The 27,693-nt window shown below is 45.1% G+C and overlaps 1 protein-coding gene and 1 long non-coding RNA gene across 2 annotated transcripts in view; one reads left to right on the top strand and one right to left on the bottom strand.

Moving 5' to 3' along the window:
* Positions 1-6,583: 6,583 nt before the first annotated feature.
* Positions 6,584-27,693, bottom strand: part of ERCC3 (ERCC excision repair 3, TFIIH core complex helicase subunit) — a 31,273-nt gene continuing 10,163 nt past the window's right edge. The window contains exons 9-15 of the mRNA XM_036092942.2: positions 26,704-26,888; positions 23,057-23,259; positions 22,177-22,273; positions 20,976-21,093; positions 10,709-10,827; positions 8,644-8,796; positions 6,584-7,041 (exon numbers count right to left, since the gene is read on the bottom strand). Of these exons, the coding sequence (XP_035948835.1) occupies positions 6,910-7,041; positions 8,644-8,796; positions 10,709-10,827; positions 20,976-21,093; positions 22,177-22,273; positions 23,057-23,259; positions 26,704-26,888 (1,007 nt within the window). The 3' untranslated portion in view covers positions 6,584-6,909. The remainder of the gene's footprint in view (positions 7,042-8,643; positions 8,797-10,708; positions 10,828-20,975; positions 21,094-22,176; positions 22,274-23,056; positions 23,260-26,703; positions 26,889-27,693) is intronic.
* Positions 14,689-20,710, top strand: LOC144381603 (uncharacterized). The gene is made up of 3 exons (XR_013447075.1): positions 14,689-14,793; positions 18,055-18,418; positions 20,036-20,710. It is a non-coding gene; the product is annotated as an uncharacterized LOC144381603 (long non-coding RNA).

Genomic DNA, 27,693 nt, shown 5'->3' with positions numbered 1-27,693 from the left:
AATGCTATACATTTCCCTCTAAGAACTGGATTGGCTGCATGTCCCAATTATTGATATGCTGGGTTCTGTTCTATGTACTTTTATGTCATGGTCAGCCAGGTGTAGCTACAAGAGAAGACACAGGAGAGGTTCAGGAAAACGAGTTTATTTTACTCACAGGTCCTAGAAACATGAGGCACGGCACACCATGCCACACAGGGCCACCTGGGGAAGCCTCAGCATGGTCAGCGGGCAGATAGCAGGAGTTGGGTGGGGGGAGGCTGGGGCTAGAACCTTTACTGGAGTGTCTGTGGGACAGGCGAGGCAAGGCAGGATAAACACTTTAGGGTTGGCTAATTTGAATAATTTCAGCAGGCTCTAAACTAGAGGGATGGTCCCTAGTTGCCCGTACCTGGCTTTGGAGTGATTAATATTACCTCTTAGGGTATCTGGGCCAGATAGAGGAGGGATGGCTCTGGATTGGTTAGTTTGCTGATCAAAGACATGCTCCTGGCTGGACCCTTTGCCGTCTCAAGAACTGGCTAGCCCTAGGAGAGCCAGTCTCTTCCCAGCCAGAAAGGTTAAGATACCAAACATTGTAATATGCAGAAATAAAAAAATATAAACAACATGGTTTTCATTTTCACTCAATTCAAAAATACTAAATTCCCTTTTGAGGTTGTTAATTTAGAATTGCACTACTTGGTTTTCAAATATTTGGGGGTTTCCCAGAGATCTTTCTTTTATTGATTTTTAATTTAATTCCATTGTGATCACAAAACATAGTATGACTTGAATCCTTTTGAATTTATTGGGACCTGCTATATGGCCCAGAATGGAATCTGTCTTAGCAAATGATCTGTCTGAACTTGGAAAGAATGTGTATTCTGCTGTTAGTGGATGGTATTCTAGAACGTCAATTAGGTCAAGTTGGTGGATAGTGTTGTCTTCTGTGTCTTAACTGATTTTTGGTCTTTTTACTCTATCGATTATTGAGAGAAAGATATTAAAATCTCTGAATATAATTGTAAATTTGTCTTATTCCTTCTTGCAGGTCTACCAACTTTTGCTTCATGTATTTTTAAACTGCTATTTGGGACATAAATATTTAGAGTTATTCCCTCTTTATGAATTGACCTCTTTATAAAATAACATCATTATAAAATGATGCTCTTTATCTGGGGTAATAGTCTATGATCTGAAATCTACTTCACCCAATCTTAGTACAGCTACTCCAGCTTTCTTTTAACCTATTCGCATCCTAATATTTCATCTTGTAGGCAGCATAATTTGGTTCTTGTTCTCAGAATTTGACAATCTCTGCCTTTTAATTGAGGGTGTTCAGACCATTTCCTATTTATTATCTATTTTTCCATCTACCTCTTATTTCCTTTTTCACCTTTTTTAGGGTTCAGTATTTTTCATGATTCCATCTCCTATGTTGGCTTATTAGCCATAATTCTTTGCTGTGCTATTTTAGTGGTTGCTTCAGAAGTTGCTCTAACTTACCACAGACTATTTCCAAGTAATATTGTTCCACTTTATATATAATACAAGAACTTTACAATAGTATACTTCCACCCTCTTGGCTTTTGTGCTATTGTTATACAATTTATTTTTATAAACTCCACAATACAACATTGTTGCTTTAAAGTTATTTTTTATTGTGCTGAAATATATATAACATAAAAGTTACCATTCTACCCACTTTTTTTTTTTTTTTTAAGATTTTACTTGTTTATTTGAGAAAGAGAGAACGAGTGGGGAGGAGGGGCAGAGGAGAGGGAGAAGTAGACTCCCCGCTGAGCAGGGAGCCCGATGCGGGGCTTGATCCCAGGACCCTGAGATCATGACATGAGCCGAAGGCAAATGCTTAACCAACTGAGCCACTCAGGAGCCCCTGAACCACTTTTAAGTGCACAGTTCAGTGGCATTAATTATAGTCACCTGTTGCACAATAATGACCACTATCTCTCCAGAACCCTGCAATAAATTCTTTACAAAAAGAGATGTAAAGAATAAGAAAATCGGGGCGCCTGGGTGGCTCAGTCGTTTAGCGTCTGCCTTTGGCTCAGGTCGTGATCCCAGGGTCCTGGGATCGAGCCCCGCATCGGGCTCCCGCCTCCGCAGAAAGCCTGCTTCTCCCTCTCCCACTCCCCCTGCTTGTGTTCCCTCTCCCGCTGTGTCTCTCTCTGTCAAATAAATAAATAAAATCTTTAAAAAATAAAAGAATAAGAAAATCTTTTCTATTCACCAATGTCGTTTGCAGTGCTCTTCCTTCTTTTGCATAGATACAGATTTCAAACTGGGATTATTTTCCTTTCTTTGGAAGAACTTCCTTAAACACGACTTGTAGTGCAGGTTTGCTAGTGATGAATTCTTTCTGCTGCCATCTTTATCTGTGTTCCCTGTACATAACGTGTCCTCTCTCTGGCTCCTTTTTAAGATTTTCTTTTTATCACTGGTTTTAAGCAATTTGATTTTGATGTATCCTGGGTGTTGTTTCCTTTGTATTTCCTGTGCTTGGAGTTTATATTGTTTCTTGTTACTGAGGGCTTACAGTTTGCATCAAGTTTAGAAAAATCTCAGCCATTATATCTTCAACCCTTTTTTCTGTCTTCCCTTCTTCCCTTTTCTGCTTCCAGGATTCCGAATTGATGCACCTGAAGTCGCCCCACAGCTCATGGATGCCCTGCTCATTTTATTTCAGTCTTTTTTCTGTGTTTCATTTTGGACATTTAAGTTGATGTGTTTTCAAGTTCACTAATCTTTCCTCCCACAGTATCTGATCTCCAATAACCAGACTGTTTTAGCTGTCAGTTGCTGTTGGGAGAGGCTGAGAATTTTTTAAACCATCTAGAAATGGCTCCTTTTTAAAACAGTTCTGTCCTCCGTTTGCATTTTACTACTTAAGCAGCAAGAAGAAATCAGGTGGCACCTTGAACACTGCTTGCAAATCTTGCAAACCTAGATCACAAAGCTCATTAGAACGTTCTGCTCTCCACAGAACCACAGACAATAGCGCCACTAAGTTTTCTGCCACCGTGTGAGAGATCCCCCTTCCGCTAGTTTCCGATACTGTGTCCCTCACTTCCTTTTGAGCACTCACTGGCATAGTCCAGATTGCTACTAATAGTCTGTTGAAGGCAGTTCAGGTGCGCTCTCCTCCAAATCTCAGCAGCTGCCGCCCACTTCTAGGTTCAAAGCCACACCCACTACTCCCAGGTATTGGTTAGAGCAGCATCCCGCCCTCAGTACCACCCTTGGTATTTGTTCTGTTGCTGTGTTAACTATATGCAGCCAGGACCACTGTTCGTCTCCAGAACCTAGCAATCAATTCTACTTTTTAAAAAAAGGACATGTAAATAATAGGAAAGTTTTTTAATTTAAAATTCAGTGACCTAAAATGACATTTACTCTCATTGTTTCTGTGCCTCTGGAATCCAGGAGTCCAGGGCCTCAGCTGGGTCCTCTGGCTCAAGGTTTCTCACAGGTTGTAATCAGGGCTAGGTCAGGGCAGCAGCCAGCGCGAGGCTCAACTGGGGGATGACCCGTTCCCAGCTCACTCATGGGGCCGTTGGCAGGATTCAGTCCCTCCCAGGCTGTTGGGCGAGCCACCTGCCAAGTGGGATTCTCCACAGGGCAGCTTGCTTCGTCAAAGCAAGCAAATGAGGAGTGTGAGAGAAGAGTACGGAAACAAGATAGAAGTCAAAGTCTTTTGTAACCTGATCTTAGAAGGGATAGCCATCTCTTTTGATAGATTTTATCCATTAGAAGCAAGTCTGTATTTCTAGCTCACCTTTAAGGGAGGAGATTATACCAGGGCCTGAATGCCAAAGGTGGGATAATGGGGAGCCATTTCAGACGCTGCCCAAGGCACCCATAAAATAGATTTTTCATTTTAGACATTGTAGTTTTAATCTCTAGAAGTCCGACGTGGGTTTTTATTATCTTCTATGTCAACATGTTGAATTTTTCTGGCTTTGTGAGCATCTGAAACACGGCTACAACTTTCAATGGCCTGTGTACTAATTGTATCATCTGGGCTATTTCTGGGTCCGTTTTATTTCCCTTTTCATTATGGGTTGTATTTTACTGGCTCTTTGCTTGCCTGGTAAATTTTTTTTCTTTTCTTTTTTAAGAGAGAGAGCATGCATGAGCGGGTGGAGGGGGGAGGAGGGGCAGAGGGAGAGGGAAAGATTCTTAAGTAGACTCCACACCCAGCATGGAGCCTGATACAGGTCTTGATCTCACGACCCTGAGATCATGACCTGAGCCGAAATCAAGAGTTGGATGCTTCATCGACTGAGCCACCAGGCTCCCCAGCTGCCTGGTAATCTCTGATTGGAAGTCAGACATCAGGAATTTTACCTTATTGGTTGCTGGATATTTCTGTATTGCAGCAATTAGCTTTGTTCTGGGACACAGTAAGTTACGAGCAGTTTGATCCTTTTGGGTGGTGCTTTTAAACTTTGACAGGACTGAGGCAGCATTACTTTAGTTCTCACTTCACACACTGCTGAGGCAGAACCTTGCTGCATGTTCTACTAGATGCCCTGTGAATTAGGGGGTTTCTTGCTCTGGCTGACAGGAACAGAAACAACCAGGCCCTGGGTGGGCTCCCCTAATCCTCTCATGTGGCTCCTTCTATGCCCGTGCTGACCAGTGCTCAGGCAACCCTAAGCAAATCTCTGCAGTTCTTTGTGCAGCTCTCCTCTTTGGTACTTTATCCTGCCAATCCCATTTGCCATGGGTATGAGGGCTCGCTCAGAGCAAAGGCAGGAGGAAGGGATAGTGGGGTGGATGGTTACCACTAGGTGATTCACTCAATAAGCAGGCAGGGGTCATAGGGCTCCTTTGAAGTCCACAAATTTTTAAAAAGTGTTTAAAGATTTTTTTTAACTTCTCTTAAGTCTATAAACTCTTTTCAGAACCCAATTTGGGGGCGCCTGGGTGGCTCAGTCGGTTAAGCATCTGCCTTCGGCTCAGGTCATGATCCCAGGGTCCTGGGATCAAGTCTCGCATCAGGCTCCCTGCTCAGCGGGGAGTCTGCTTCTCCCTCTCTCTCTCCCCCCGCTTGTGTGCACGCTCTCGTGCTCTCTAATAAATAAAACCTTTAAAAAAAAAAAAAGAACCCAATTCATAGTCACTGGGCACCTACTATACACCAGCTCCTAAGGTACAAACCAGAACTCAGACTAATAGGGTACAAATACAAAAAATGAAGAAAACCAGCAACATACAGGATATAGCACAGCAGAGGCAAGAAATGGGAATATGAAAGATCTGTGTCTGGCCTTGTCACGGGTAAACAAAGGGGGCATCTGTGAGCCTTGTCCAAGTCATATGTGGAAGGGTGGTTCTCTGCAGTTAGCAGTTTTCCAGAACACAAAAGATGGAGGATTTAACAGTCCCCGTTTTCCAGGATCACAGGGCTTGGGCGAAAGTCCACATTATCAGTGGACAGGTTACAGAACAAGAAAACGGTGAACACCAAGGCAGGAATTTGAAAATACAAGTTATCTGATACTGTTTGAGTATCTCAAGCATAAAGGTGTGACAGGAGATAAGAATCTGCAAATAACACCGGCTGTGATCGAGTCTGAGACATTTCTGTGCCAGCCCATCAGGGTGAGTAATGAGCAGGTCTACGGGCCTCAGCGCGTACATGCCTGAGCACAGGCCTCAGCTCTGGCTGCTCGGGGCCATTTCTGGGGTTTGCATGGACAGAGCGGCTAGCTGCTGGCGAGACTATGAGTGTTTATCCCCAAAAGTCAGCTTAGGGAAGTGGAATTCGGGCAAGGTGGTCTTGCTTCAAAGCACTCCTGACCAAATAGGCACTGTCTTCCCAGGCCTGGTCTGCAGGTGCTTCACAGAACAGCCGTACAGGCCTGTCTGCTGACACAGGAAACAGAATGCTGAGCCACGGGGGGCAGGGACTCCAAATTTAAAGGCCTTATTTATTTAGCACAGACTTTCAACACTCCCCAGGTGTGAGCGCTGTGGCCTATTAGGATAAGCCTCCTCTTCAAAATAACAAGTTTTTCTTCGTGACCCATGTATGCCTTGTGTGTCTCTTTTTTATGAAACAATCCTGCCTTTTCTGTCTCTCCCTCTTTTCTTTCATACCAGGAACAAGAGAGAAAAAGACATTTCTCAGAATAAAGGAACTAGCCATTAAAGACCCAAGGGCAACACACTGCTATCTGAAGAGGAACCAGCCTCCCAACAATATCAAAAATGAATCTGGGGGAGAAATAAGAGGTCACTCTCTCAGAGAAGCCCAACTGTAGGAGCTGTGTGTGGGGGGACTTCCTAGGCGTGTGATGGCCTTCAGGTGACCTAGAGGACCTGCACACAGAGGCTAAACAGTGAACAGGCAGCTCTAGCCCGTCCCTCTCTCTGGGCCTTGGCCGTGTCCGTGCCTCAACACCAAGTAGCAAGTCTTCTTTATCTTGGGGTGTGTCTCCCCAGTAAAGCTCCTCGGGGATGGGCCCCATCTTACTCCTCGGTGCCTGCTACGAAAGGGGCCTCGATGGAGGTTTGTCACCTAGACATAGCCCATGCCTGTGACAAGGCAGAGAACACCTGTAATCAAGAGTGGTCAAATGCTCCATTTCTGTTTATTCAGAACATTAAGATAAATACATCTTAAATATTACAAATATTTATATACAGGAATGACCACTGCCCATGACTGAAAAAGGGGTCTGAAAAAAAAACCCCAAAAATAGTCTCCCAACTTTTTTTAAGCCCTGGACGACCCATGAAGACAGAACTGAGCTCTCGATGCATTTTCTTCAACACAGTTAACAAACATTGCATCTAGAACAGTTTGGCCAATGCTAGAGGAAAGAATGAGGATGTGGAAAATCCCTATCCAATGTTGGTGCTGAGCACCCAGCTTTCACCCACATGACCCTACAGACGTCATTTCCTGAAGCGCTTGAAAAGCGGGTGCACGTGCTTCGTGGAAGCCTTGCTCCGAGCCGAGTGGTACTCCATGTACACGGTGTCGTCAGCCCCAGACATGGAGCTCATGGTGCCAAAGCGCCGAGATACCTGCAGCAGCACCCAGCCCATGGTTAGTTTCCAAGGGAAAAAACACTCCTTTTATAACATTTATAACCGTAATAAGTTTTATAAAGTTTTTAAGTTTAGTAAATACTAATTTAAGAACATTTATTGACCACTTACTGTGTCTCAGGCATTGTCTGAAGCAGTTTACATGTATTTACATGCGATAACTCATCCAATCCTCACAATTATTACAATTCCCATCCTACAGATGAGGAAACTGAGGCACAGAGAGATTAAGTAACTTGTCCAAGATCACACAGCTCTTAAAGAGATGGGACTTGAACCCAGGCAGCTGGCTTCAGATTCCCTACTTTTTTTTTTTTTTTCCTTTCAGATTCCCTATTCTTAGCCATAAAGCTACTCTGCCTCTCTTAATGACAATTTATAAACAGAATTTTTCAACAGCGAGGGCAGCATCCCTCAACACCTCGAGACTCCACCATTAGGCTCTGAATCAAGTGGAAATCCAGAAAGCCCTGGGCTTGAATCTTGGCTCTACCTCTCACCGGGTGACTCTGGACAAATACTGAACGTCTGAGCCTCAATGAACTCATCTGTAAAATGGGGATAGCCTCATCTGTCTTGACATAAGTGGTGTGAACAGAAATCGCACAGGCAAGGGTCTGACCCAGAGCCTGGCACACTACTTGCACCAGATTACAAGCCAAGTATGCAGACAGGCACCGAGCAATGCCATCAACAGCCTGACCTTAGGTGGCTCACTGGTTGGTGGGAATGGCCTTAGCACACAGAGGCAAGAAATTTCCCCGAAGCATCCATCCATGGAGAGTGCCCACATTTGGGGGCAGAATGGCCTCAGGCTGGAGGGAGAGCAGCACCTCCCCAGGGGACGCTGCTTTTCTTTCCTTGTCCCAACCATTGCTCACCTTTTGGCTCTAATATCAATTTAATTTGTTTTAAGTACCTGACAAAACTGTAGTTTTCTCTGGAAGGGCTGGTAAGGACTCCCCATAATGGTACTTTCATTAATTATACCATATTATATTGGCCTAGCACATGGTAGTGAATATTCAGTATCTGCAGAATAAATGGAAAGTTCACTATTTTCAGAGAACTCTAAATGTTTCAAGATAATAGTCAAACTACCATGTGAGCTGATCCTCAGACCCACCTTACAGGCTGGAAGGCCCAGCTCTATTACTGAAGAGGGGGCCAGAGCTGAAGTGACCTGCCCGAGGCCCCGGACGGTGGGCCCAGGTGCAAGAGCCCGTCCCACAGCACCCCCTGCTGTAAGCCTGGGGCCGCCTGTGCCATCCCAGGCCCCACCAGCAAGGCGCTACCAAAACCCGAACCAGACCGTGAGGTGAACGGCGCAGGAGGCCAGCTACAGCGGCCGTGGACTTGGCCACGTGAAACAGTATGTGAGGAAGGAAGGAGGCGCACCAAAGGGCTAACGGGGGCTGTTTCTGTTACTCTCTTCTCTGCGGCCCCCTGGGCTTTCCGAGTCGTCACAGACGTCACATGTGTAAGACGTCACACAGACACACACAACTAAGTACGCGCGCACACAAGACTTCTGTCCTTCGGGAGGATGGACAACTGCAGCCTCGCCCACCCACTCACCTGGCTGGATCTGGAGGCAAACTCCCCTGCCACCACCTCCTCCTCAGCATCCAGGTCGGTGGCCGCCAGGACTTTCTGTAAGAGCTGCTGCTGCTCTTCCCTCGTGGAAAATGCCAGCTCTTCGTCCTCCAGGCCAGCAAGCTTTGTGATCACCTGCAGAGCCCAATGCCGCAGGCCCCATGTCCCCTTCTGTTTGCCCTCCCCCAGGCCCAGCTGAGCAGGCGCCCAACCACGGAGAGCTCCTCCCCAGCATTTCAGAGACCAGCTTGGGAGCCTCCTGCAACGTGGGGCTCAACTAGTGACTGCAGGGCACGAGAGGCGAAGGGGATTCCAGAGAAAGCTACTCCCCCAACAGCAGATACAGGATCGCTTACAGAAGATCACTGGGGGCCTCGGTGGCTCTCAAATGTCCCTTCTGGCAGTTTTCCAGCCTGCGCCAGATAAAGGAAGGGACCAAAGACAGGCACGGCCTGCTGCCCGAGGGCACGGTCTTCAGCCTCCCGGGCTCGGCGGCCAGGGCTTCCAGCGGGAGGGAGCACTTAGAAACGAGAGCCTGTCCAGGTGGATTTACAAGATTTTTTCTAAGACAGAGGTTTGGTTTTCCTTTCTTTGGGGGTAACTTACTACACAGCCTACCTATCCCTCAGGAAAGCCTGGGCTGATGGTGTAGAGAAATCTTTTTGCCCCCCTTTAATTCTTCTCATCGTTTTAATTGAAAGAAAAGTCCCAGAAGTAGGGACGTGGCTAAGCCCTTCAAGTGGCCGCAGACCCGGAGCACAGATACCAGGCATTTCTGCCCTGGCCCAACCACCCCTCTGAGAACTCCGGCGTCAGGACTCTGGGAACTCTGACCTGGCTGCTCTCAGCGGGCAGTGCTGAAGGCAAGGCCAAGAAGGCAAAGACTGCTCCACCCAACACAGACCATCACACGCCCACGTGCCTTTCTGCCCAGCTCTCCTTTCAAAGAACCCAGAACACTCCCTCATTTGGTGCTTGTCTCCTCCTTGACTCTCCCACGGATCAGGAGGTATGAACGCTGCCATCACCGCATAGTTTTTACAGATACATAAACAGGCCATCATGCAAATCCTTCAAAATACGGTCAAGTATCCTGTCCTCCAGCTCAGCATGACAAGTCGGAAACTGTCACTGCTTCTGGCTAAGGAAGGAGGGGCTGGACAGCCCTGACCTCTTGTCTGTGGCTAATAAAGGGAATTCACCAACTTGTAACAAGACACGATCAAAAGCACCTGAAAAGGCAGCCTGTAGTCTTTTGTAAACCAAGAACCTGGGAACCTGCATGTTCTAGGGGCACCCTTTTAGTTCTCTGCTTCCAGCACCCCCATCCACTCCCACAAATGAAAATCTTTAGGGGCACGAAAGCCTGACCTGAACAGGAAAGAGAGCAAACGCCCCAGCCGACGGAGGCCAGCCACAGCTTCGGCAGCCCCAGAGCTGTCCGACTGCCCGTCCGACTGCCCGTCCGTCACATGCGGACAGCTCTGGCGCGAGGCCCACTGAGGCCCGGGCTCGCAGCTGACTAAAGGAAGGGCTCACCCTGGGGGGGTGCCCCATCACAGCCTTCCTCGCTCACATTACAAATCAGGTCTGTGGGCAACGGGAAGTCCTAAGGCTTGCGCTGACAGCCATTGCTGGTGCAGGAAAGTAACCCAAGGGGCTCAGAGTAGCATAGGGATGGCCACAGCTCCGGGGCATCTCAAGTCCTGCGAGGCTAGCACATTTTCCCACCAACAACTAACACTCTTTTGGCAAGACAACTATAAAATGTTAACAAGTACAGAACCCAAGCCCCTCGCTTCAGAGGCCCTGTTCTTTGACCAGTCACTGTGGGAAGCTAGGTGCTGCACAATATTTTCCCTCAAAGTCCCCGGCAACTCATGCCGAGAGGAAGGGAATCTGAGGCAGGGCTTCCAATGCCCTAATGTTCTGTGCCTGTCTGAGCTCTGTCCCACACTGGGGCCCACAGCAGTTCCTACTTCTCTTAGAGGCGTGGGTACCAAAAAACCCCTGGTTCTATTCTGACCGGAGATCAATGAATACATACCTTAAAGCTATAACCCTGATCTACCAAAAACCTCTGCCGCTTGGTCGAGTAAGCCATTTCCTGTGTGTCCTGGGACACCAATGAGTAGAAGAAGGCATTGTACTCCTCGGCAACCATCCCTTAAGAGAGGAAAGGAGAAAGGACAACATTAGCTGTTACAGTGCCAGGAACCAAGGGTCCAGGGCTCAAAAGTAATATAGCTGACCCCTGAACAACATGACAGTTAGGGGTACCAACCCCCCACACAGCTGAAAATCCACATGTAACTTCTGACTCCCCCAACACTTAACTCCTCATAGCCTCCTGCGGACTGGAAGGCTTACCAATAACATGAACAGTTGACTAACACCTACTCTGTATATGTATTACATAGTATTTTTAACATAAAGTAAGATAGAGAAAACATTATTAAGAAAATTGTAAAGAAGAGAAAATACACCTACAGTATTGAACTACAGTTATCAAAAAAATCCCTCACAGTTCAAACCCGTGCTATTCAAGGGCCAGCTTTGCAGTCAGGGGGCTAATGGCCCTGACTTTGCTTGGGCACTTCATCAAAATTAAAAACATTTGTGCTTTTTTTTTTTTTAAAGATTTATTTATTTATTTGACAGCGAGAAACACAAGGGGGAACACAAGCAGGGCGAGTGGGAGAGGGAAAAGCAGGCTTCCTGGCCAAGCAGGGAGCCCAATGCGGGGCTCGATCCCAGGACCCTGGGATCACGACCCGAGCCCAAGGCAGACGCCTAATGACTGAGCCACCCAGGTGCCCAAAACGTTTGTGCTTTAAAGGACACCCCCCCACGAAAGTAAAAAGACAACCCACAGAATGGGAAAAGATATTTATGAAGCATGTATCTGATAAGGGATTTGTATCTGGACTATATAAATAACTATTACAAATCAATAATGAAAAGACAAATGACCCAATTATTAAAAGGGCAAAGAATCTGAACAGACATTTCTCCAAAGAAAATCTACAAATGGCCAACATCCCATGAAAAGCACTCGACATCATTAGTCATCAGGGAAATGCAAACCAAAATCATAGTGAGGTACCACCTGGCACTCCCTAGGATGGCCAGAATCAAAAAACGTAATTACAGTAATTATCAAGAATGTAGAGAAACTGGATTCCTCATACACTGCTGGTAACAGTGTAAAATGGTGTGGCCATTTTGGAAGATAGTCTGGCAGCTAATTAAAATGTTAAACAGAGAGTTACCATAGCTGACCCAACAATCTCCTTCCCCCTAGATATATACCCAACAGAATTGAAAGCATATGTCCACACAAAATTTGCACATGAATTTCATAGCAGCAGTATTCCAAAGAACCAAAAGGTGGAAACGACGCAAATGCCCATCAATAGAAGAACGAATAAACAAGATGTGGCATGTCTGCTCAATGGAGGATCATTCGGCAATAAAAAGAAGGAAGTACCGGGGCGCCTGGGTGGCTCAGCCAGTTAAGCGTCTGCCTTCAGCTCAGGTCATGATCCCAGAGTCCTGGGATCAAGCCCCACATAGGGCTCCCTGCTCCACGGGGAGTCTGCTTCTCCCTCTCCTCCCCGCTTGTGCTCTCTCACTATCTCTCTCTCTCTCAAATAAATAAATAAAATAAAACCTTAAAAAAAAAAAAAAGAAGGAAGTACTACTACATGCTACTATGGAGGACCCTTTGGAAAACACACTAGTCAAAGAAGGCAGCTGCAGAGGGCCCAGACTGCATGATTCTGTATGTATGCAATGTCTAGAATGGGCATGTTTATCAAGGTAAAAATAAGAGTCCCTAGTTAGGGCTAGGAGGCAAGGAGAAAGGAGTGACTGCCAGTGGGAAAGGGTTTCTTTTCTGGAGTGATGAGAATATTCTAAACACAGCCTATGATGATGGTGACGTGACACACTTCGGAATTATAATAAAAACCACTGTGGGCACCTGGGTGGCTCAGTTGGTTAAGGGTTGAATTTGGCTCAGGTCATGATCTGGGGGTGATGAGATCGAGCCCCAAGTTGGGCTCTGCACTGGGTGTGGAGCCTGCTTAAGATTCTCTCTCTCCCTCTCCCTCTGCCCCTCCCCACCCCACTGTGCACACACGTGCGCTCTAAAAAAAAAAAAAAAGAAAAAAAGAAAAAGGAAAACCACTGAATTGTACCCTTCCAATGGACCAACTATATGGTATATGAATTCTATCTCAATAAAGTTACCTAAAAAAAAAAAAAAAGGCTCAGAGAGAAAACCTAGGACAGAATTATCACAGAAACTGGGACAGAGATACTGCAGCCTATAAAAGCTGATCCTTCTGGACAATCTGCAGATTTTTGCTTCACAGTTCAATTGTCAGCAGGTTCCATATCTGTGTACTGCCTCTGAGTTCAACTATTTCTTAGTCTTACAAGAGCTCAGAGATGCAAAGAAAGCAGCCAAATACCTTATATCAAATAGTATTTTTTTAAAAAACAGAATTCTACTCAAATTCAAAGTGGTTTTCAAGTTAGATTTGTTTCTTTTTTGGGAGGTGGTGAGTAAGGCATAAGTTACAAATTACGTTCACATATGCTAGGCAGATTCTATTCCTATCAGCTTATAAAAGCCGCCATTTATCCAGCAGCCTCCTATATTCTCTTACATAAGGCTTACTCCTCACAACAGCCCTGCAAGGCAGGATGTACTCCCACTCTGGATGGAAAAGCAAGGCTCAGAGGGGCAAACTACCTGCCCAAGGTCCCAAGGTTGGCCCGGTGCCCATGTGCATGCTCTTTCTACTAGTATGCCCTGCCTCCATATTAAATACAGTTAGCTCCCTCTTACACATATTCTAACACAGTATGACTCCAACCTACGCCCACGAACCCTATTTCCGGACACCCTAGCAGTCCGGCTGTCTCCTAAGAAAGGAAAGCGAACACCCCGAGGACAAGGCCTGTGCCCCTGTCTTAGGGCCTCCCTGGTCCCAGGAGGGGGGCCGCGGCCATCTCTAAGCAGCAGCGCCAGTGCCTGTCACACCCACTGTTGGGGTCTGGGCCCTTCGACCACAGTTATGAGGCACAGACTCCGACGTCCTGCATCCTCATGCACTGAGCATGCGACAGCCCGGCTGCAAGCTGCCACCCAGGACGGGGCTCTTCCCAGGTGCTGTGTGAGGCAGCCAGCTATGGCTGCCCAAGCTGCTCCTACCAAGCCCTCCCCTTACTCCGGACTCAAGGTCCAGGCTCCAGGTCCTAGACATCACTGGTGGCCCAGCTCTGCTTTCTCCCGCTACGTCTACACCACGCACACCGAGCTCCTGGCTCCTCTTACAATCTACCATTGCAAGCACTCAGCTGAGCGGATATCCACGTGAAGCAGGCAGCTGCCAGGGAAAATATGTACACAGTAACCCTAAGGCATGGTGGTGCGAGCCAAGCTACTCATGCTGTTTGACAAGGACCAAGTATGGGGGACGATCCTGAAAACAGGAGACTCCACACTGGCTCCTGCTATTCTCTTTCATTTTGTTTATGGCAATCTTTGTAATTGTGGGAATATTTCTGGGCTGGCTCCTGCTATTCTCTTTCATTTTGTTTATGGCAATCTTTATAATTGTGGGAATATTTCTGGGGTTTCATGATAAAGTGACTACTCATCTTAGTTACGCCTATCTAAGCAATCATAATGAAACTAATTCCACGAAGAATTAGTTTCTATAGAACAAAATAACAAGACGGTCACGCTCTGTCTAGCACCTTTCTCTTTGCGTACTGTTTTTTAGTTTTAGCGAAAGTCAATAAGCGGAAATCAATAAAGGTCATGTTAATCATTACAAAGGAAAAATGAAAGAAGGCTATGTCTGTAATCCAGAGAATGATCTAAGATTATCTCGATAAATTGTAAAAAAAACATAATCACATGTTACGAAAGTATGGAAAAACAAAAATATCCTAACATATAAATAAAGTTCCTCCGAGGCTGTCAGGAGGAGATGCTTGCAACCTGATCCTGTGTCTGTGTCTCCTCATTCACCGACGCCGTCCTTTCCTACGAGAGAACCACCCCGGCTGGAGCTGGACTCCGGCAGGTGGCGCCACAATGTGGGGCTCGACTAGGTAAGCCTTTCTACAGGGACGGATAGGACTCTGCTCGTGGGTACTGCAGACCCCTCTGTGAAGGAATACAAAGTAAGAGTGAGCAGAAAGACAGAACTTAGAGAAGCTATGGGCCATAATAAGTCAAAGGAATGACGACTCTTTATTGATATTATTAAGCATATGATTGAAAAAAGAAGTGTTAAGGTTACTCATGCTCAACTGGCTAGATTTTTGACCTTTGTAGAGACCTGTTGCCCTTGGTTTCCGAAAGATGGTAGTCTCGATATTAGAACACGGAACAAGATAGGGGAGGAAATGCGGTTATACTATTCTAACCATGGTCCTGAAAATGTACCCGTGGAGGCATTCTCTTTATGGACATTGTTAAGAGATATGTTAGATCCTATGCCTAGCTCACAGGCTTTACACAAAAAATTACGGGAGACACATAACGCTGCCCCCACTGAAGAGACACCTCTATTACAAAAATCAGCCTCTCAATTCTTAATCTCAGGAAACAAACTGAGGGTTGCTGGAGTGGGGGGTGGGGTGGGAGGGATGGGGTGACTGGGTGATGGACACTGGGGAGGGTATGTGCTCTGGTAAGCGCTGTGAATTGTGCAAGACTGTTGAATCTCAGATCTGTACCTCTGAAACAAATAATGCAATATATGTCAAGAAAGAAAAAGAGAAGAAGAAGAATGTAGCAGGAGGGGAAGAATGAAGGGGTGGAAATCGGAGGGGGAGAAGAACCATGAGAGACGATGGACTCTGAAAAACAAACTGAGGGTTCTAGAGGGGCGGGGGGTGGGAGGATGGGTTAGCCTGGTGATGGGTATTGAGGAGGGCACGTTCTGCATGGAGCACTGGGTGTTATGCACAAACAATGAATCATGGAACACTGTATCTAAAACTAATGATGTAATGTATGGGGATTAACATAACAATAAAAAAAAATAAAAATAAATTAAAAAAAAAAATCAGCCTCTCAAGTACTGGTAATAAATGAAATGAAATCAGAAGATGAGGACAAAGATAATAAAAGAGTTGAAGGGAGAGATGATCAATTGTCCTCCGAAGATTAGGTAGCCCTTGAGGAGGAGGCTGCTAAATATCATGAACAAGATTGGGAACTTTTTGCAAATGCCACAGCCCCTGAATGCGGCTCTGTGATTAATCTACATAGACAGTTAAAAGTTCTACAGAACAAGGCCTTAGTTCGTAAAAAACCCTTGCCACCGATTAAGAATATTGGCTTTAAGGGAGCAATACAGGAGGCCTTGCAAGATGGGGATTTAACCTTTAAATGTTTTCCAGTGACTTTTGATGATGAATGGGACGAACCTCAGTGGGAACCACTCCCTTATAAGGTCTTAAAGGAACTAAAAAAGGTAGTTTCTGACTATGGTTCTACATCTCCTTATACTATGCAGTTGGTGGAGGCAATTGCTAGCCAGTGGATGACTCCTTATGACTGGCATCAAACTGCCAAATCTTGTCTCCCTGCGGGGGTATATTTACTTTGGAAGGCTGAATATGAGGAGTTGGCAAAACAACAAATTGCTATTAATAGAAAGTCAGGCCGCCGCTCCATAACATTTGATATGCTTCTGGGCCTAGAGGAATGGTCACAAGCCTGTGATCAACTAAATTTATCTAAGGAGTCTCTCAGCCAAAGCTCCAGCCTAGCTGTTAATGCCTGGAAACACCTACCTGCTGGAGAGGTAAAAACTACAGGCTTAAGTAATATCAAACAAAGTCCAGAAGAACCTTACCAGGTCCTTCCCACCGCTCATACTCCGACTGGAGTATTATGGCAGGAGGGACCCTTGGAATGGATTCACCTCCCCGGAACTACCAAGAAGGTCGTCTGTGCCTATACCACCTTGGTCGCCCTATTAATCATTAAAGGAAGAACTAGGAGTGTTGAGCTATTTGGAAGAGAATTTCAATCATTAACCCTGCCTTATAAAAGGGAGCAACTTGATTATTTATTCCAACTGGATGATGACTGGCAAATTGCTATCCAATCTTTTAGAGGAACTATTAAATATCATTTGCCTTCCAACCCTCTACTTCAATTCTTAAAAGAACAATCAATTACCTTTCCAAAAATTGTCAACTCCTCACCCTTAGCTCACCCAGCTGCTCTCATCTTTACTGACGGCTCCTCAACCGGAAGAGCAGCTTATGTCATTAATAACCATAAAACAGCTGTACAAACTACCAAAACTTCAGCCCAAAGAACTGAACTCTTTGTGGTGATAGAAGTCTTTAAGACTTTACATGACCAACCATTTAATCTTTTCACTGATTCTCAATATGTGGCCAGGCTGTTCCCCGTTATAGAAACCACTATTATAGCTCAAAACAAAACTACTATTGCTCCTCGCTTATAGGAACTCCAAGATCTGATCAGAAAGAGAATGCACAAGGTGTATGTGGGCCATATCCGAGGTCACTCCAAATTGCCAGGACCCCTAGCAGAAGGAAATAATATAGCTGATTTACTTACCAAAGAGGCAATCTTTACAATTAAAGAAGCAACTGCCAACCATGCCCTCCATCATCAAAATGCAGCCTCTTTAAGAAGGCAATTTCACATAACAAGAGAAGTGGCCAGAGAGATAGTTCGGAAATGCTCTATATGTCCAACCCCTCAGCCCTCTTTGCCTATGGGGGTCAATCCCCGAGGCCTTAGACCCAATGATCTCTGGCAGATGGATGTAACACATGTTCCCAGCTTTGGTGAATTGAGCTATGTACATGTTTCTGTGGACACTTTCTCTCATTTAATTATGGCGACAGCTCGCACCGGAGAAGCTTTTAAAGATGTGTCTCAACATTTTGATGTTTTGTTTCGCCTATGCAGGAATGCCCAAAGCTATTAAGACAGATAATGCACCTGCATATACTTCATCTGCATTCAAAAAATTCTGTGATTCGTTTAAAATCTCCCATAATACGGGGATTCCCTATAACCCGCAGGGACAAGCTATATTAGAAAGAGCTCACCAGACCTTAAAAACCCAAATCTCCAAACTACAGAGTTCAGAATATAAATATAGTTCTGTGCATCATATTCTAAATCATGCACTATTCGTCATCAATTATCTAAATTGTGACTCTCATGAGATTTCTCCCATTATGAAACATTGGGAAACTGATGACATTAAACCCAAACCACTGGTTATATGGAAAGATCTCTTAACAGGATCTTGGAAAGGCCCTGATATATTACTAACGTGTGGGCAAGGCTATGCTTGTGTCTTTCCACAGGACGCTGACTCACCTATCTGGATTCCTGATAGACTAATCCGACATCATGTCTCGCAGACACCCTCCACTCCTACGTCCGATACGTAGACCTTTACCCCCGATAAATATCCCACTTAGAGAGAGTTCTGCCCGATCTCCAGAAGCCGCTGACCCTCTGATTCCACCTTTACGCCGGCTGCGCCTTGAAGAATCGCAAACCAGTCCTACTGCGCCACCTACTCCGACCACACTGCGCAGCAACCCACCAACCTGGGGACAACTGAAACAACTCTCCAATCAAGCAGAGCGTCTCGTGAAAGGACAAGGCGTTAACGTAACCCCTGAGAATATGTTTGTGGCTATGCTTGCGATCATCTCATGCCAGGTGATATGTGTTTCTGCTTCTCAATATTGGGCATATATTCCGGATCCGCCAATCTTGCATCCTACACCTTTGGGATCCTCTTCTATTCGTGTGTTTACTAATAATTCTGATCTTTTGGGGGGAGAATCAAATTCATTTATTTTGCATAAAACAGATGCAAATTTCTCTTTCCACGGGAGACTTGATGATCCTCCTATATGCTTTAGTACCAATACCACAAATTTACCTGATGGCTGCCTTCCCCTCAATTTAGAAGTTTATTAACTGATTCTCCCAATGGGAATCCAAAAACTAGGGATCTTTGGGTACTTAATCTACAGCATATAGGAAGTTATAATTATCAAGATACTGTGGTCCATGATAAACCTCCTGCATCCATTCCTCTATGTGAGGCCTTGCTAGGAGACCTAAGTAATGCTTGGGGCAATATTGATAAATTTAAAGGGTTTCCCTTATGGCATGAATGTATGTTCCAATCTAAAGGATTGCGATTTTCGCCTCGCAACTCTCAGATGTCCATTTATGACTACTCCGTATCTAGCCCAGACCATGACTACAGAAGACATTTAAATAATCAATCGACAAAGTATTATTGGAATGATAATCTAATAAAAAAGCCAGAAAAAATAAACAGATGGTTCTCATTAGGATGGGTTAGTCCTATATTTGTTGCTAAAACTTGGAATAGTACTCAAATATATCCTGAATTATATAGATTATTAGCTGCTACAGGAATGATTTTTGTAAAAACGCCTAGACGCCCTGACCATATGGAGGTGGTCACGGCATGTGTGGGTCGCCCTCATGCTCTCTTGGTGCAAGGTCATGGCCAATTACAGGTAAACAAGATTAATCATACCTATTATGTATCCTGTTCAAAATGTACATTAACTAATTGCATTGATCCAACTGTTGGACCAACTGTCTTATAGTTGTTCATCAACCTCCTTATGTAGTGTTACCTGTAAAATTAGAAGAACATTGGTATGATGATCCTGGCATGTATACGATTCAACTTGTAGATAAAGCCTTACGCCGCCCTAAGAGCTTTATTGCAGCACTTATATTAGGTATTACTGCTCTTATAGGAATCATAAGCTCTTTTGCTATATCTACAACTGCTTTAGTACAGGAAATACATACTGCACATCATGTGGATAGATTAATCCAGAATATTTCAACTGCACTTTATTTGCAGGAACAAATAGACTAAGAAGTTTGAGGCACGATTAAATGTTCTAGAAGAAACTATATTATATGTAGGAAATCAAATTCAAAATCTCAAAACTCGGTTAACCACTAGATGCCATGCACAATATAAATGGATCTGTGTTACTCCCCACCATTATGATTCCTCATCTGTCCCTTGGGACAACGTCAAAAATCACCTACTGGGAATATGGAGCAATGATAATATATCCTTGGACTTAAACTCCTTGCAAGAAAAAATTAAAGACATTAGTTTGGCACACGTGTCCGCAGCCACAGCCTCAGAAGTTGCAGATTCCTTTCTTGCCACTTTGCAGAAATACACCTCCACTACTGCCTGGTTTCCATCCCTCATCAATCTAGGTATATCAGCACTAATTATTATCTCCCTTTTGTTTCTCTTTCCAGTCTTCGTCAAATTACTAAGTAGAGGAATAAAACAAATTCATTTGGAATTGAAGACTTTGTAACTGAAGGCCAAAAATAAAAAAGGGGGAGATGGCACGAGCCAAGCTACTCATGGTGTTTGACAAGGTCTAAGTATGGGGGACGATCCTGAAAACAGGAGACTCCACAGCTGGCTCCTGCTATTCTCTTTCATTTTGTTTATGGCAATCTTTATAATTGTGGGAATATTTCTGGGCTGGCTCCTGCTATTCTCTTTCATTTTGTTTATGGCAATCTTTATAATTGTGGGAATATTTCTGGGGTTTCATGATAAAGTGACTACTCATCTTAGTTACGCCTATCTAAGCAATCATAATGAAACTAATTCCACGAAGAATTAGTTTCTATAGAACAAAATAACAAGACGGTCACGCTCTGTCTAGCACCTTTCTCTTTGCGTACTGTTTTTTAGTTTTAGCGAAAGTCAATAAGCGGAAATCAATAAAGGTCATGTTAATCATTACAAAGGAAAATGAAAGAAGGCTATGTCTATAATCCAAAAAATGATCTAAGATTATCTCGATAAACTGTAAAAAAAACATAATCACATGTTACGAAAGTATGGAAAAACAAAAATATCCTAACATATAAATAAAGTTCCTCCGAGGCTGTCAGGAGGAGATGCTTGCAACCTGATCCTGTGTCTGTGTCTCCTCATTCGCCAACGCCGTCCTTTCCTACGAGACCCACTCCAGCTGGAGCTGGACTCCGGCAGCATGGAGATAATACGAACCAGGCAGATCTTGGTCCTTCCTCTGGGATCCCTCCCTGCAGTCTACTAGGCCCAGGGGCGCGACCTCGCCACCATGAACACATAGGCAGCTTAGGCCTACCCTCTTCCCAACCAACGTGGTTCAAAAGGAGAGACTTCCTGGAGCAGAAGGGGGAAGACCACCTTTACCTTTTTTGGCTCGGAGCACTCGCCCCAGCCTCTGGGCCTCCTGCCGCCGGGAGCCACCGTGAGATGAGATCTGAATGAGAACATTTGCTTCTGGCAGATCAAACGATGTGTCGCCCACCTACAGAAATGAAACCGCTGTGAGTCTGGGAAGGTTTTTTATTTGGGACAGAAAGAAAAAAAAATCAATTGGCCCTGAACTTAAATAAGCTCTCTAGATAACTGAGAAAGATAATCACCATCCTCTTCTCTCTCTACCAGATGCAGGCAGGCCTCTAGGACCTACTGTGAATTCTCTGGAGAGCTGTCCTCAAGGAGCCGTCAGGACCCACAGTCCCCACCCGCTGTCTCAGCAACATTGCCAGTACGGGCTGCTGGGGCCCAGCGACGAGAGGGCCCTAGCAACAGACACTCTCCGTAAATGATCCCTCTTCTTTTTTTGCTACAGAAACATGTCTGAACAAAACCATCCACACTCTCAACTGGAGGCCACTGAAACCACCGGCACGTGCGGGACACATGACCTGGTAAGGGCCACTGTCCACACTGGGCTGGATCTGGCTCTGGGTAACGGCCTCTGCTTGAGGGTTCCAACCACCGAGGTTCCCAAGCACACATCAAAGTTTGGCACTTACTGACCCAGCCATGATCACTTTATTAGTAAATCTCATTTATTTTGAGCTTTGGGTCTGTTCTAATCTGAATGACCGCTCTACACTATTGGGCCACAGCTTCTAAGAGCATCACCCAGCTGGGCCTTCATGAGTTTGCGTCGTGCTTACCTTGACCACCCACCATCGAGGCACACGAGGAACCAAGAGAAAGGCTGCCTGAAGCCCACAGCAATCTCTAACTCCACAAAGAGAACCTCATCTGAATGCCTACTTTGGCCACAATAGGTAATGAAAATTTCCCCCTTAGATAAATAAAATATAATTTAAAATTCCCATATCCTCAAAAGAAGCGGGAAAAATCTCAGTCAAGCAGAGACTTTATAGATCATCCACAGTACATTAAACCCTGCATCTGCTCCTTCTGCTACCCATCAGGAAGCACTCTCTGTCTCCAGACACAGAAACACTGGAATGAAAACTGACACGTCATGTCCCTTCAACAAACATGAATTCACTGTCTAGAAATCCCCGTGTCTCCCCTAACCCAGGCGGTGCTGGTACCTCACCACCACCCTGCATGCCACACAGACCTTGGATATGAAGATGGTGTTGATTTTGGGGTTGTGCTTGAAATTCTGGAGAATCTGCATCCTCTCTCCTTGGGATGTAGGACCATAGATATAGGGTCTAAAGAAGAATGAAGCTGCATTAGGAAGGCCACAGAATCACCCCCTCAATTATCCTGAAAGCACATTAGAGGGAAAGGGAGCTCCTGCAAGGTTTCTCTCTTCCAGGAAGCCCTCCGTCATGCAAGAATATCAGGAGAAGGCCCATAAAAATGAGTGGCTACAGACCCTCCGCCAACGTTCTGGTCACCACTCTCTTCAGGATTCCTTTACTTTTTCCTTTTTTCTTTGTTTATGCTTTTTCCTGAGTCAACATCCCTCGATCTAAGCTTCATGTCGACACAACTAGTGCTAACACAGAATCCAGGTGGGACTGTGGGCTAGTGAGGACGTTGCTGGTGATTCCTGAGAAGCTCTTTCTAGCTGTAGGGCCATAGCTGGGATGCTGGCCCAGTCAGCCTTGCCTTCCTGGCCCCCGGCCCATACAGTCTGACCCCAGCTCCACCAGAGTGCTCACTCGGCCTGCCACTCCTGATGCCAACTTGCTCCCACCTTCGGAGCCCAGCTCAAAGATGGTGCCCCACCAAAGCAGCGCAACTCTAGCCCCTGATCCCTGGGCTGAGGGTGACCGGACGCCCTTTTCTATTTGCTCTGAGTCTGACCACCTGCTCCTCTGTCTCACCTGGTTCCTGGCTCTGGGGCCACAGAACCAGACCTTTAGATCCTAAGAAGCTCCTGAGAGCTTCCAGAGGAAGAGAAAAAAACAAACAAACCGAGCACCTTCTGCACTCCGGCTTGGGGAAGAGAAGCCGCCTGGTGGCAACTCCAACTTTTCAATTCTTACTTGTTCAGCCTAATGGCATATTCCTTCAGTGCAAACACGTTGTCAGCAAAGACAATAATCTTGTCATTCCTCCTTTCATGAAACTTGATCAGAAACTGGCAAGCTCTGAATTTGTTGGGGTTCATGGTGTACAGCAAGATTCGTTTCTTGGTTTTAATTGCCACATACTCCCGGTAAAACTCAGGAGACATTGGGCACCAGACCTGTGACACAGTAAGAACCACGGGTCAGTTCGCAAGTTGAAACACCACATGATTAGAAACATTTGAAGACCATTCACTTAGCAGTACTAGCTTTAAAATAAATCAAAAAGGGGTGCCTGGGTGGCTCAGTCGGTTAAGCATTGGACTCTTGATTTCAGCTCAAGTTGTGCAATCGAGCCCCATGTCAGGCTCCAAGCTGGGCATGGAGTCTGCTTAAGATTCTCTCTCCCTCTTCCTCTCCCCATCTCCTCCTTTCTAAAAAATAAAATAAATAAAAAATAAATAAAATATATATATATATATATATAAACCAAATCAAGTACCTAATGGTGAACCAGGACACTCTCATATTTCTCTCTTAACATATAGATTTTTAAATGTATCGATATCCAGGGAATTACTTTTACACCAGCTCCAGGTAAGGGAAATCAGGTTCTCAACCAGTGGTCCAAGTAATCCCTCCTGTTTAGACCACCCCTTCACACACAAGTCTACGCACAGCACTGGTATGGAGAACCACACACACAAGCTTCCTAGCTCTGTTGTTGAGTCAGCCTAGCAATGACATCCTAGGAGTAATGAACTCAGCTAGCACCTAGATCCTGGTTTGTAAATTTCATTCTCTACTAAAAGGGCACCCTGGAGAAATGGCTGATTCCAGGACCAGGGTGGGTAGGGAAAGTACCAGCTGAGTCTAAAATATCCTGCTGTGCCAGAAAGTAAGGAAGTGCTCAAAGAATGATGGGGACATGTCAAACGGATACAGAAGCCAGCTGGAAGGGGGTCCCGTTGGTTGCATCGGAGACAATTTGATCATTCGAGTAAGAATGACAGTAACACTCCTGAGGGCCTCCTCTGTGCTGGGCCCTGTGCATGGGCTGCCAGCACGGTAAAGGAAGCTCAGACAAATACACTGAAGTGCCATGGGTTTTAAAGGTCTCAAGGCTGTGAACACACAAAAAGGACCCTCTGGAAATTTGTACTGAACAGGCCATAAAGCCTATCCTGACAGGCTCAGAATTCTGTGACCAGTGCCACTTCTGTGTGATCATCACAGGCCCTTTCTTCACGCTGCAACCAACGTGGAATTAGCTGCCATCGTTACATGCTGAAACGGGGCTGAGCTCAAATTCCTAGGTTTTGCTGCTGCTGCCGCCGCTGTATTTTCTGGTTCCTCTCAGGCCACGTCCTGTCCACATCCACATTGGAATTTCTCGTTCTTTACCAAAAAAGCAATTCTTTTTTCACAGTAAAATCTTTAAAATTATGCATTTCACAGAATATGAATGGTCCATAAACGTATGAAACAATACTCAACGTGTCATTAGTAAACAGGAAAATACATATTGAGATCATAAAGGAATACCATTTTCATACTTACCATGTCAGCAAAAATTAAACAAAAATAAAACTATTATGTGTTGGAGAAGATGTGGAAAAACCTCGCTCACCCTTGATGAGAAGGTCAACTGATACAAAACAGAGTTTTCTAGGATGCAACTAGTAAAGTGAACATCCACATAGCCTTTGACCCAGAAATGTTATTCCTAGGTATATCTGCCAGAGCAGTGGACTTCACAGTTGAATCATTTTACATCACAAACTAAACAGTCATATGTACGAACGATTTTATTAAATAACATATACCCTTAATATGTATTATGCTTTCTGGCAGAATCTATTCTATACTGGTCATGACCCAATAAAGTAATGTCACCAACTACTACAGAATCACAGTCCACAGTGTGAACAACACTGCTTTAGAAAAGATTACCCAAGGCCCCAAAAAACAGGTATAAAAATATTTGCAGCAACACTGTCATAACAGCAAAAAAAAACTAAGCTCCAAATTTACAGAAACAAAATAAATCAGTGGCTCACTAGGGCTGGGAGCAGAAGCAAAGATTCATGGCAAATGCGCATGAGGGAAATCTGTGGTGGTGGGAAGTTCAACTCTAAAACTGGAGTGTGAGGATGGCTACAGAACTCTTTACACTTACTAAGATCACAGAATTTCTAAATCACAGTATTTACTTACAACAGGTGAATGTTAAGAAACATGAATTCAATAGCTTATACCTCAGTAAAGCTATTGAAAAGACAACTTAGCAACCTAAATGTCTATCAACATTAGAGATTTTATTTTTACTTGCTGTGTAATATTCTATTATATATCAAATTGTGGTGTATTTGTACAATGGAATACTACAGCGCAATTCAAAAAAATGAACTACAGCTACTTGCATCTTCAAAAAAGTAATACATTCTGCAAGAAATAAAAGCACTAACAGACATATATAACCAGGTTCTATTTATATACACACACTTTTTTTTTCTAAGATTTTATTTATTTATTTGAGAGAGAGAGTAAGCAAGCACAAGCAGGGGAGGAGTAGAGGGAGAGGGAGAAGCAGACTCCCCAATGAGTAGGGAGCCCAATGTGGGGCTCCACACCAGGACTCCAGAATCACGACGTGAGCCAAAGCCAGACGCTTAACTGACTGAGCCACCCAGGCATCCCTGAAGACTTTTTTTTAAGGCAAAGCTAAACAAAATAGGTGAGGGAAATATACACAGGAGATAAAACAATAAAGGGAAGCAAGAGAGTGACAAACCCAAGTTCCACAACAGTGGATACCCTGGCAGGGGAAGAGAAGCAAGTGGAGAGGAATAGGGGGCCTCACAGATTTCTGCAACACTCTGCTTTGTAAAATGGGTGCTGATTATGAAGATGCAACTACAGGGTAGGGAAGTTTTCAGCAGAGCAAGTCCACCTGCACAGGTTCTTCACACTCACCTTTACCCGAGAGGCCCCCTTCTGCCCCTTCACCCCAGCCAGTGAGTGACAGTCACTTCAAGGTGCCAGAAAGGATTTTTGTTGTTGTTCCTTGTAAGGAGACTTACCTTTGAACATGTACTTTAAGCATTTACCCGTGCAGGTATTCACTGCAGAATAAGATCGGGACAATGTGTTTCCCAGTGTGTTCAGAAATAAAATGATCTAGGCCACAGGTGCCTTCTGGGGGCATCAAATCCAAGAGGCTTGGACACTGGGGTGGCCTGGATGGTTGCCCACGCAGGACAATCCAAGAATCCCTCAAGGGTGAGGGTGGGTGGGAACAGCCTGAGGTGCTCCCTCCCAGAGAAGAGGAGGAGCATGGATTTTGGAGTCAAACCAGCCTGGATTAGCATCCCGACTTGTGCACTTACTCACTGTGTGCCCCTGGAACGTTGATTCTGCTTCCCAAGTCTGCGGAGTGGGAAGAACACTGCCCACCACACCAGGGTGGGAGTGGGGGGCCTGAGGCAACAGGATGAGGTGGCGGCACTTTTGTGCAAGTCCTGACCTGTGTATCTGCCCATGGGGAGGTGACCTGATTTCTTTCCCCTGAACCCCGGGGGGAGTCCCTCCCTTGGAGACAGTGCTGGGAAGGAGCCGGCTACCTCAGCACACTGGACTTTGGCTATGTAGCCGTTGTTCTGCAGCTCCATCCAGTTGGCTTCGTAGAGCTTGGGCCCAATCAGAAAATTTAAATCGACGATTTTGTCATCTTCCCGGACGAGGGTTGCAGTCAAACCCAGCTTGCAGTGGGCCTGCACGATGGTGAGCACCCGTCGGAACATCTTGGCTGGGGAGACAATCAGTGCATTCACACCGTCATTTTTTTAAATGCTCAAGGACTACACACAGCCTGTGACTTCACACTGGCCTGGGACACTATAGAGGCTAACCCCCACATTTCTGAATCACAGGAATCTGGCTCTAGACAAGAGTGACTAGGCAAGAACGCTTAATCACCACTTTCAGACCTGTCCAAAAGAGGGAAGACAAAGAGAACAAAAGGGAGAAATGGCTTTAGGGAAGTCCAAGTTAGGGAACCCCAGGATCCTTCCTTGCAACAGCTAAGCTACCAGCAGGAGCACAAATGGCAATTTGAAACATAACCTACAACACTTAAAATACCATTGAGCTCTAAATGATGCAAGGAATTTGCTCGCCCTGAAACTTATATCCAGGTTACAGGAATATGGCTGGGTAACTGGGGGATCAGAGGACAGGAGCTGCATCTGCCCGGCTTCCCACCATCTTCCCAGAAACCAAGGAGACAAAAGGGAGACATGAAACCCCAGGGACACCCTGGCCCTGGAAACTCCCTTCTCCGCGCTTTTCCAATTAGATTCATCTGGTCAACCAGCAACCCCGTCTTTCTCTCTTTGGAATGTTACAATTCTTTCTGATTTATCAAATTAAATAAACACATAAGTGGGTATGAGACATTAATTTCAAAACACCCAACTGTGGGTTTCCATGGGCTCATCTTTTAAAAATCCTAATACTCTGAAAGAAGGTTAAAATGTTTGAGTCATGCTTATCTTCTAATATAATTAAAGGTAAAGCTAGAAATACTGCAGAACCAGACGTTAACAATCTGA

The sequence above is a fragment of the Halichoerus grypus genome, chromosome 4 (genome assembly GCF_964656455.1).
Source record: "Halichoerus grypus chromosome 4, mHalGry1.hap1.1, whole genome shotgun sequence".
Classification (NCBI taxonomy): Eukaryota; Metazoa; Chordata; class Mammalia; order Carnivora; family Phocidae; genus Halichoerus; species Halichoerus grypus.
Note: the sequence above shows the minus strand (reverse complement) of the source record. Positions and strands in the feature narration are given on the sequence as shown.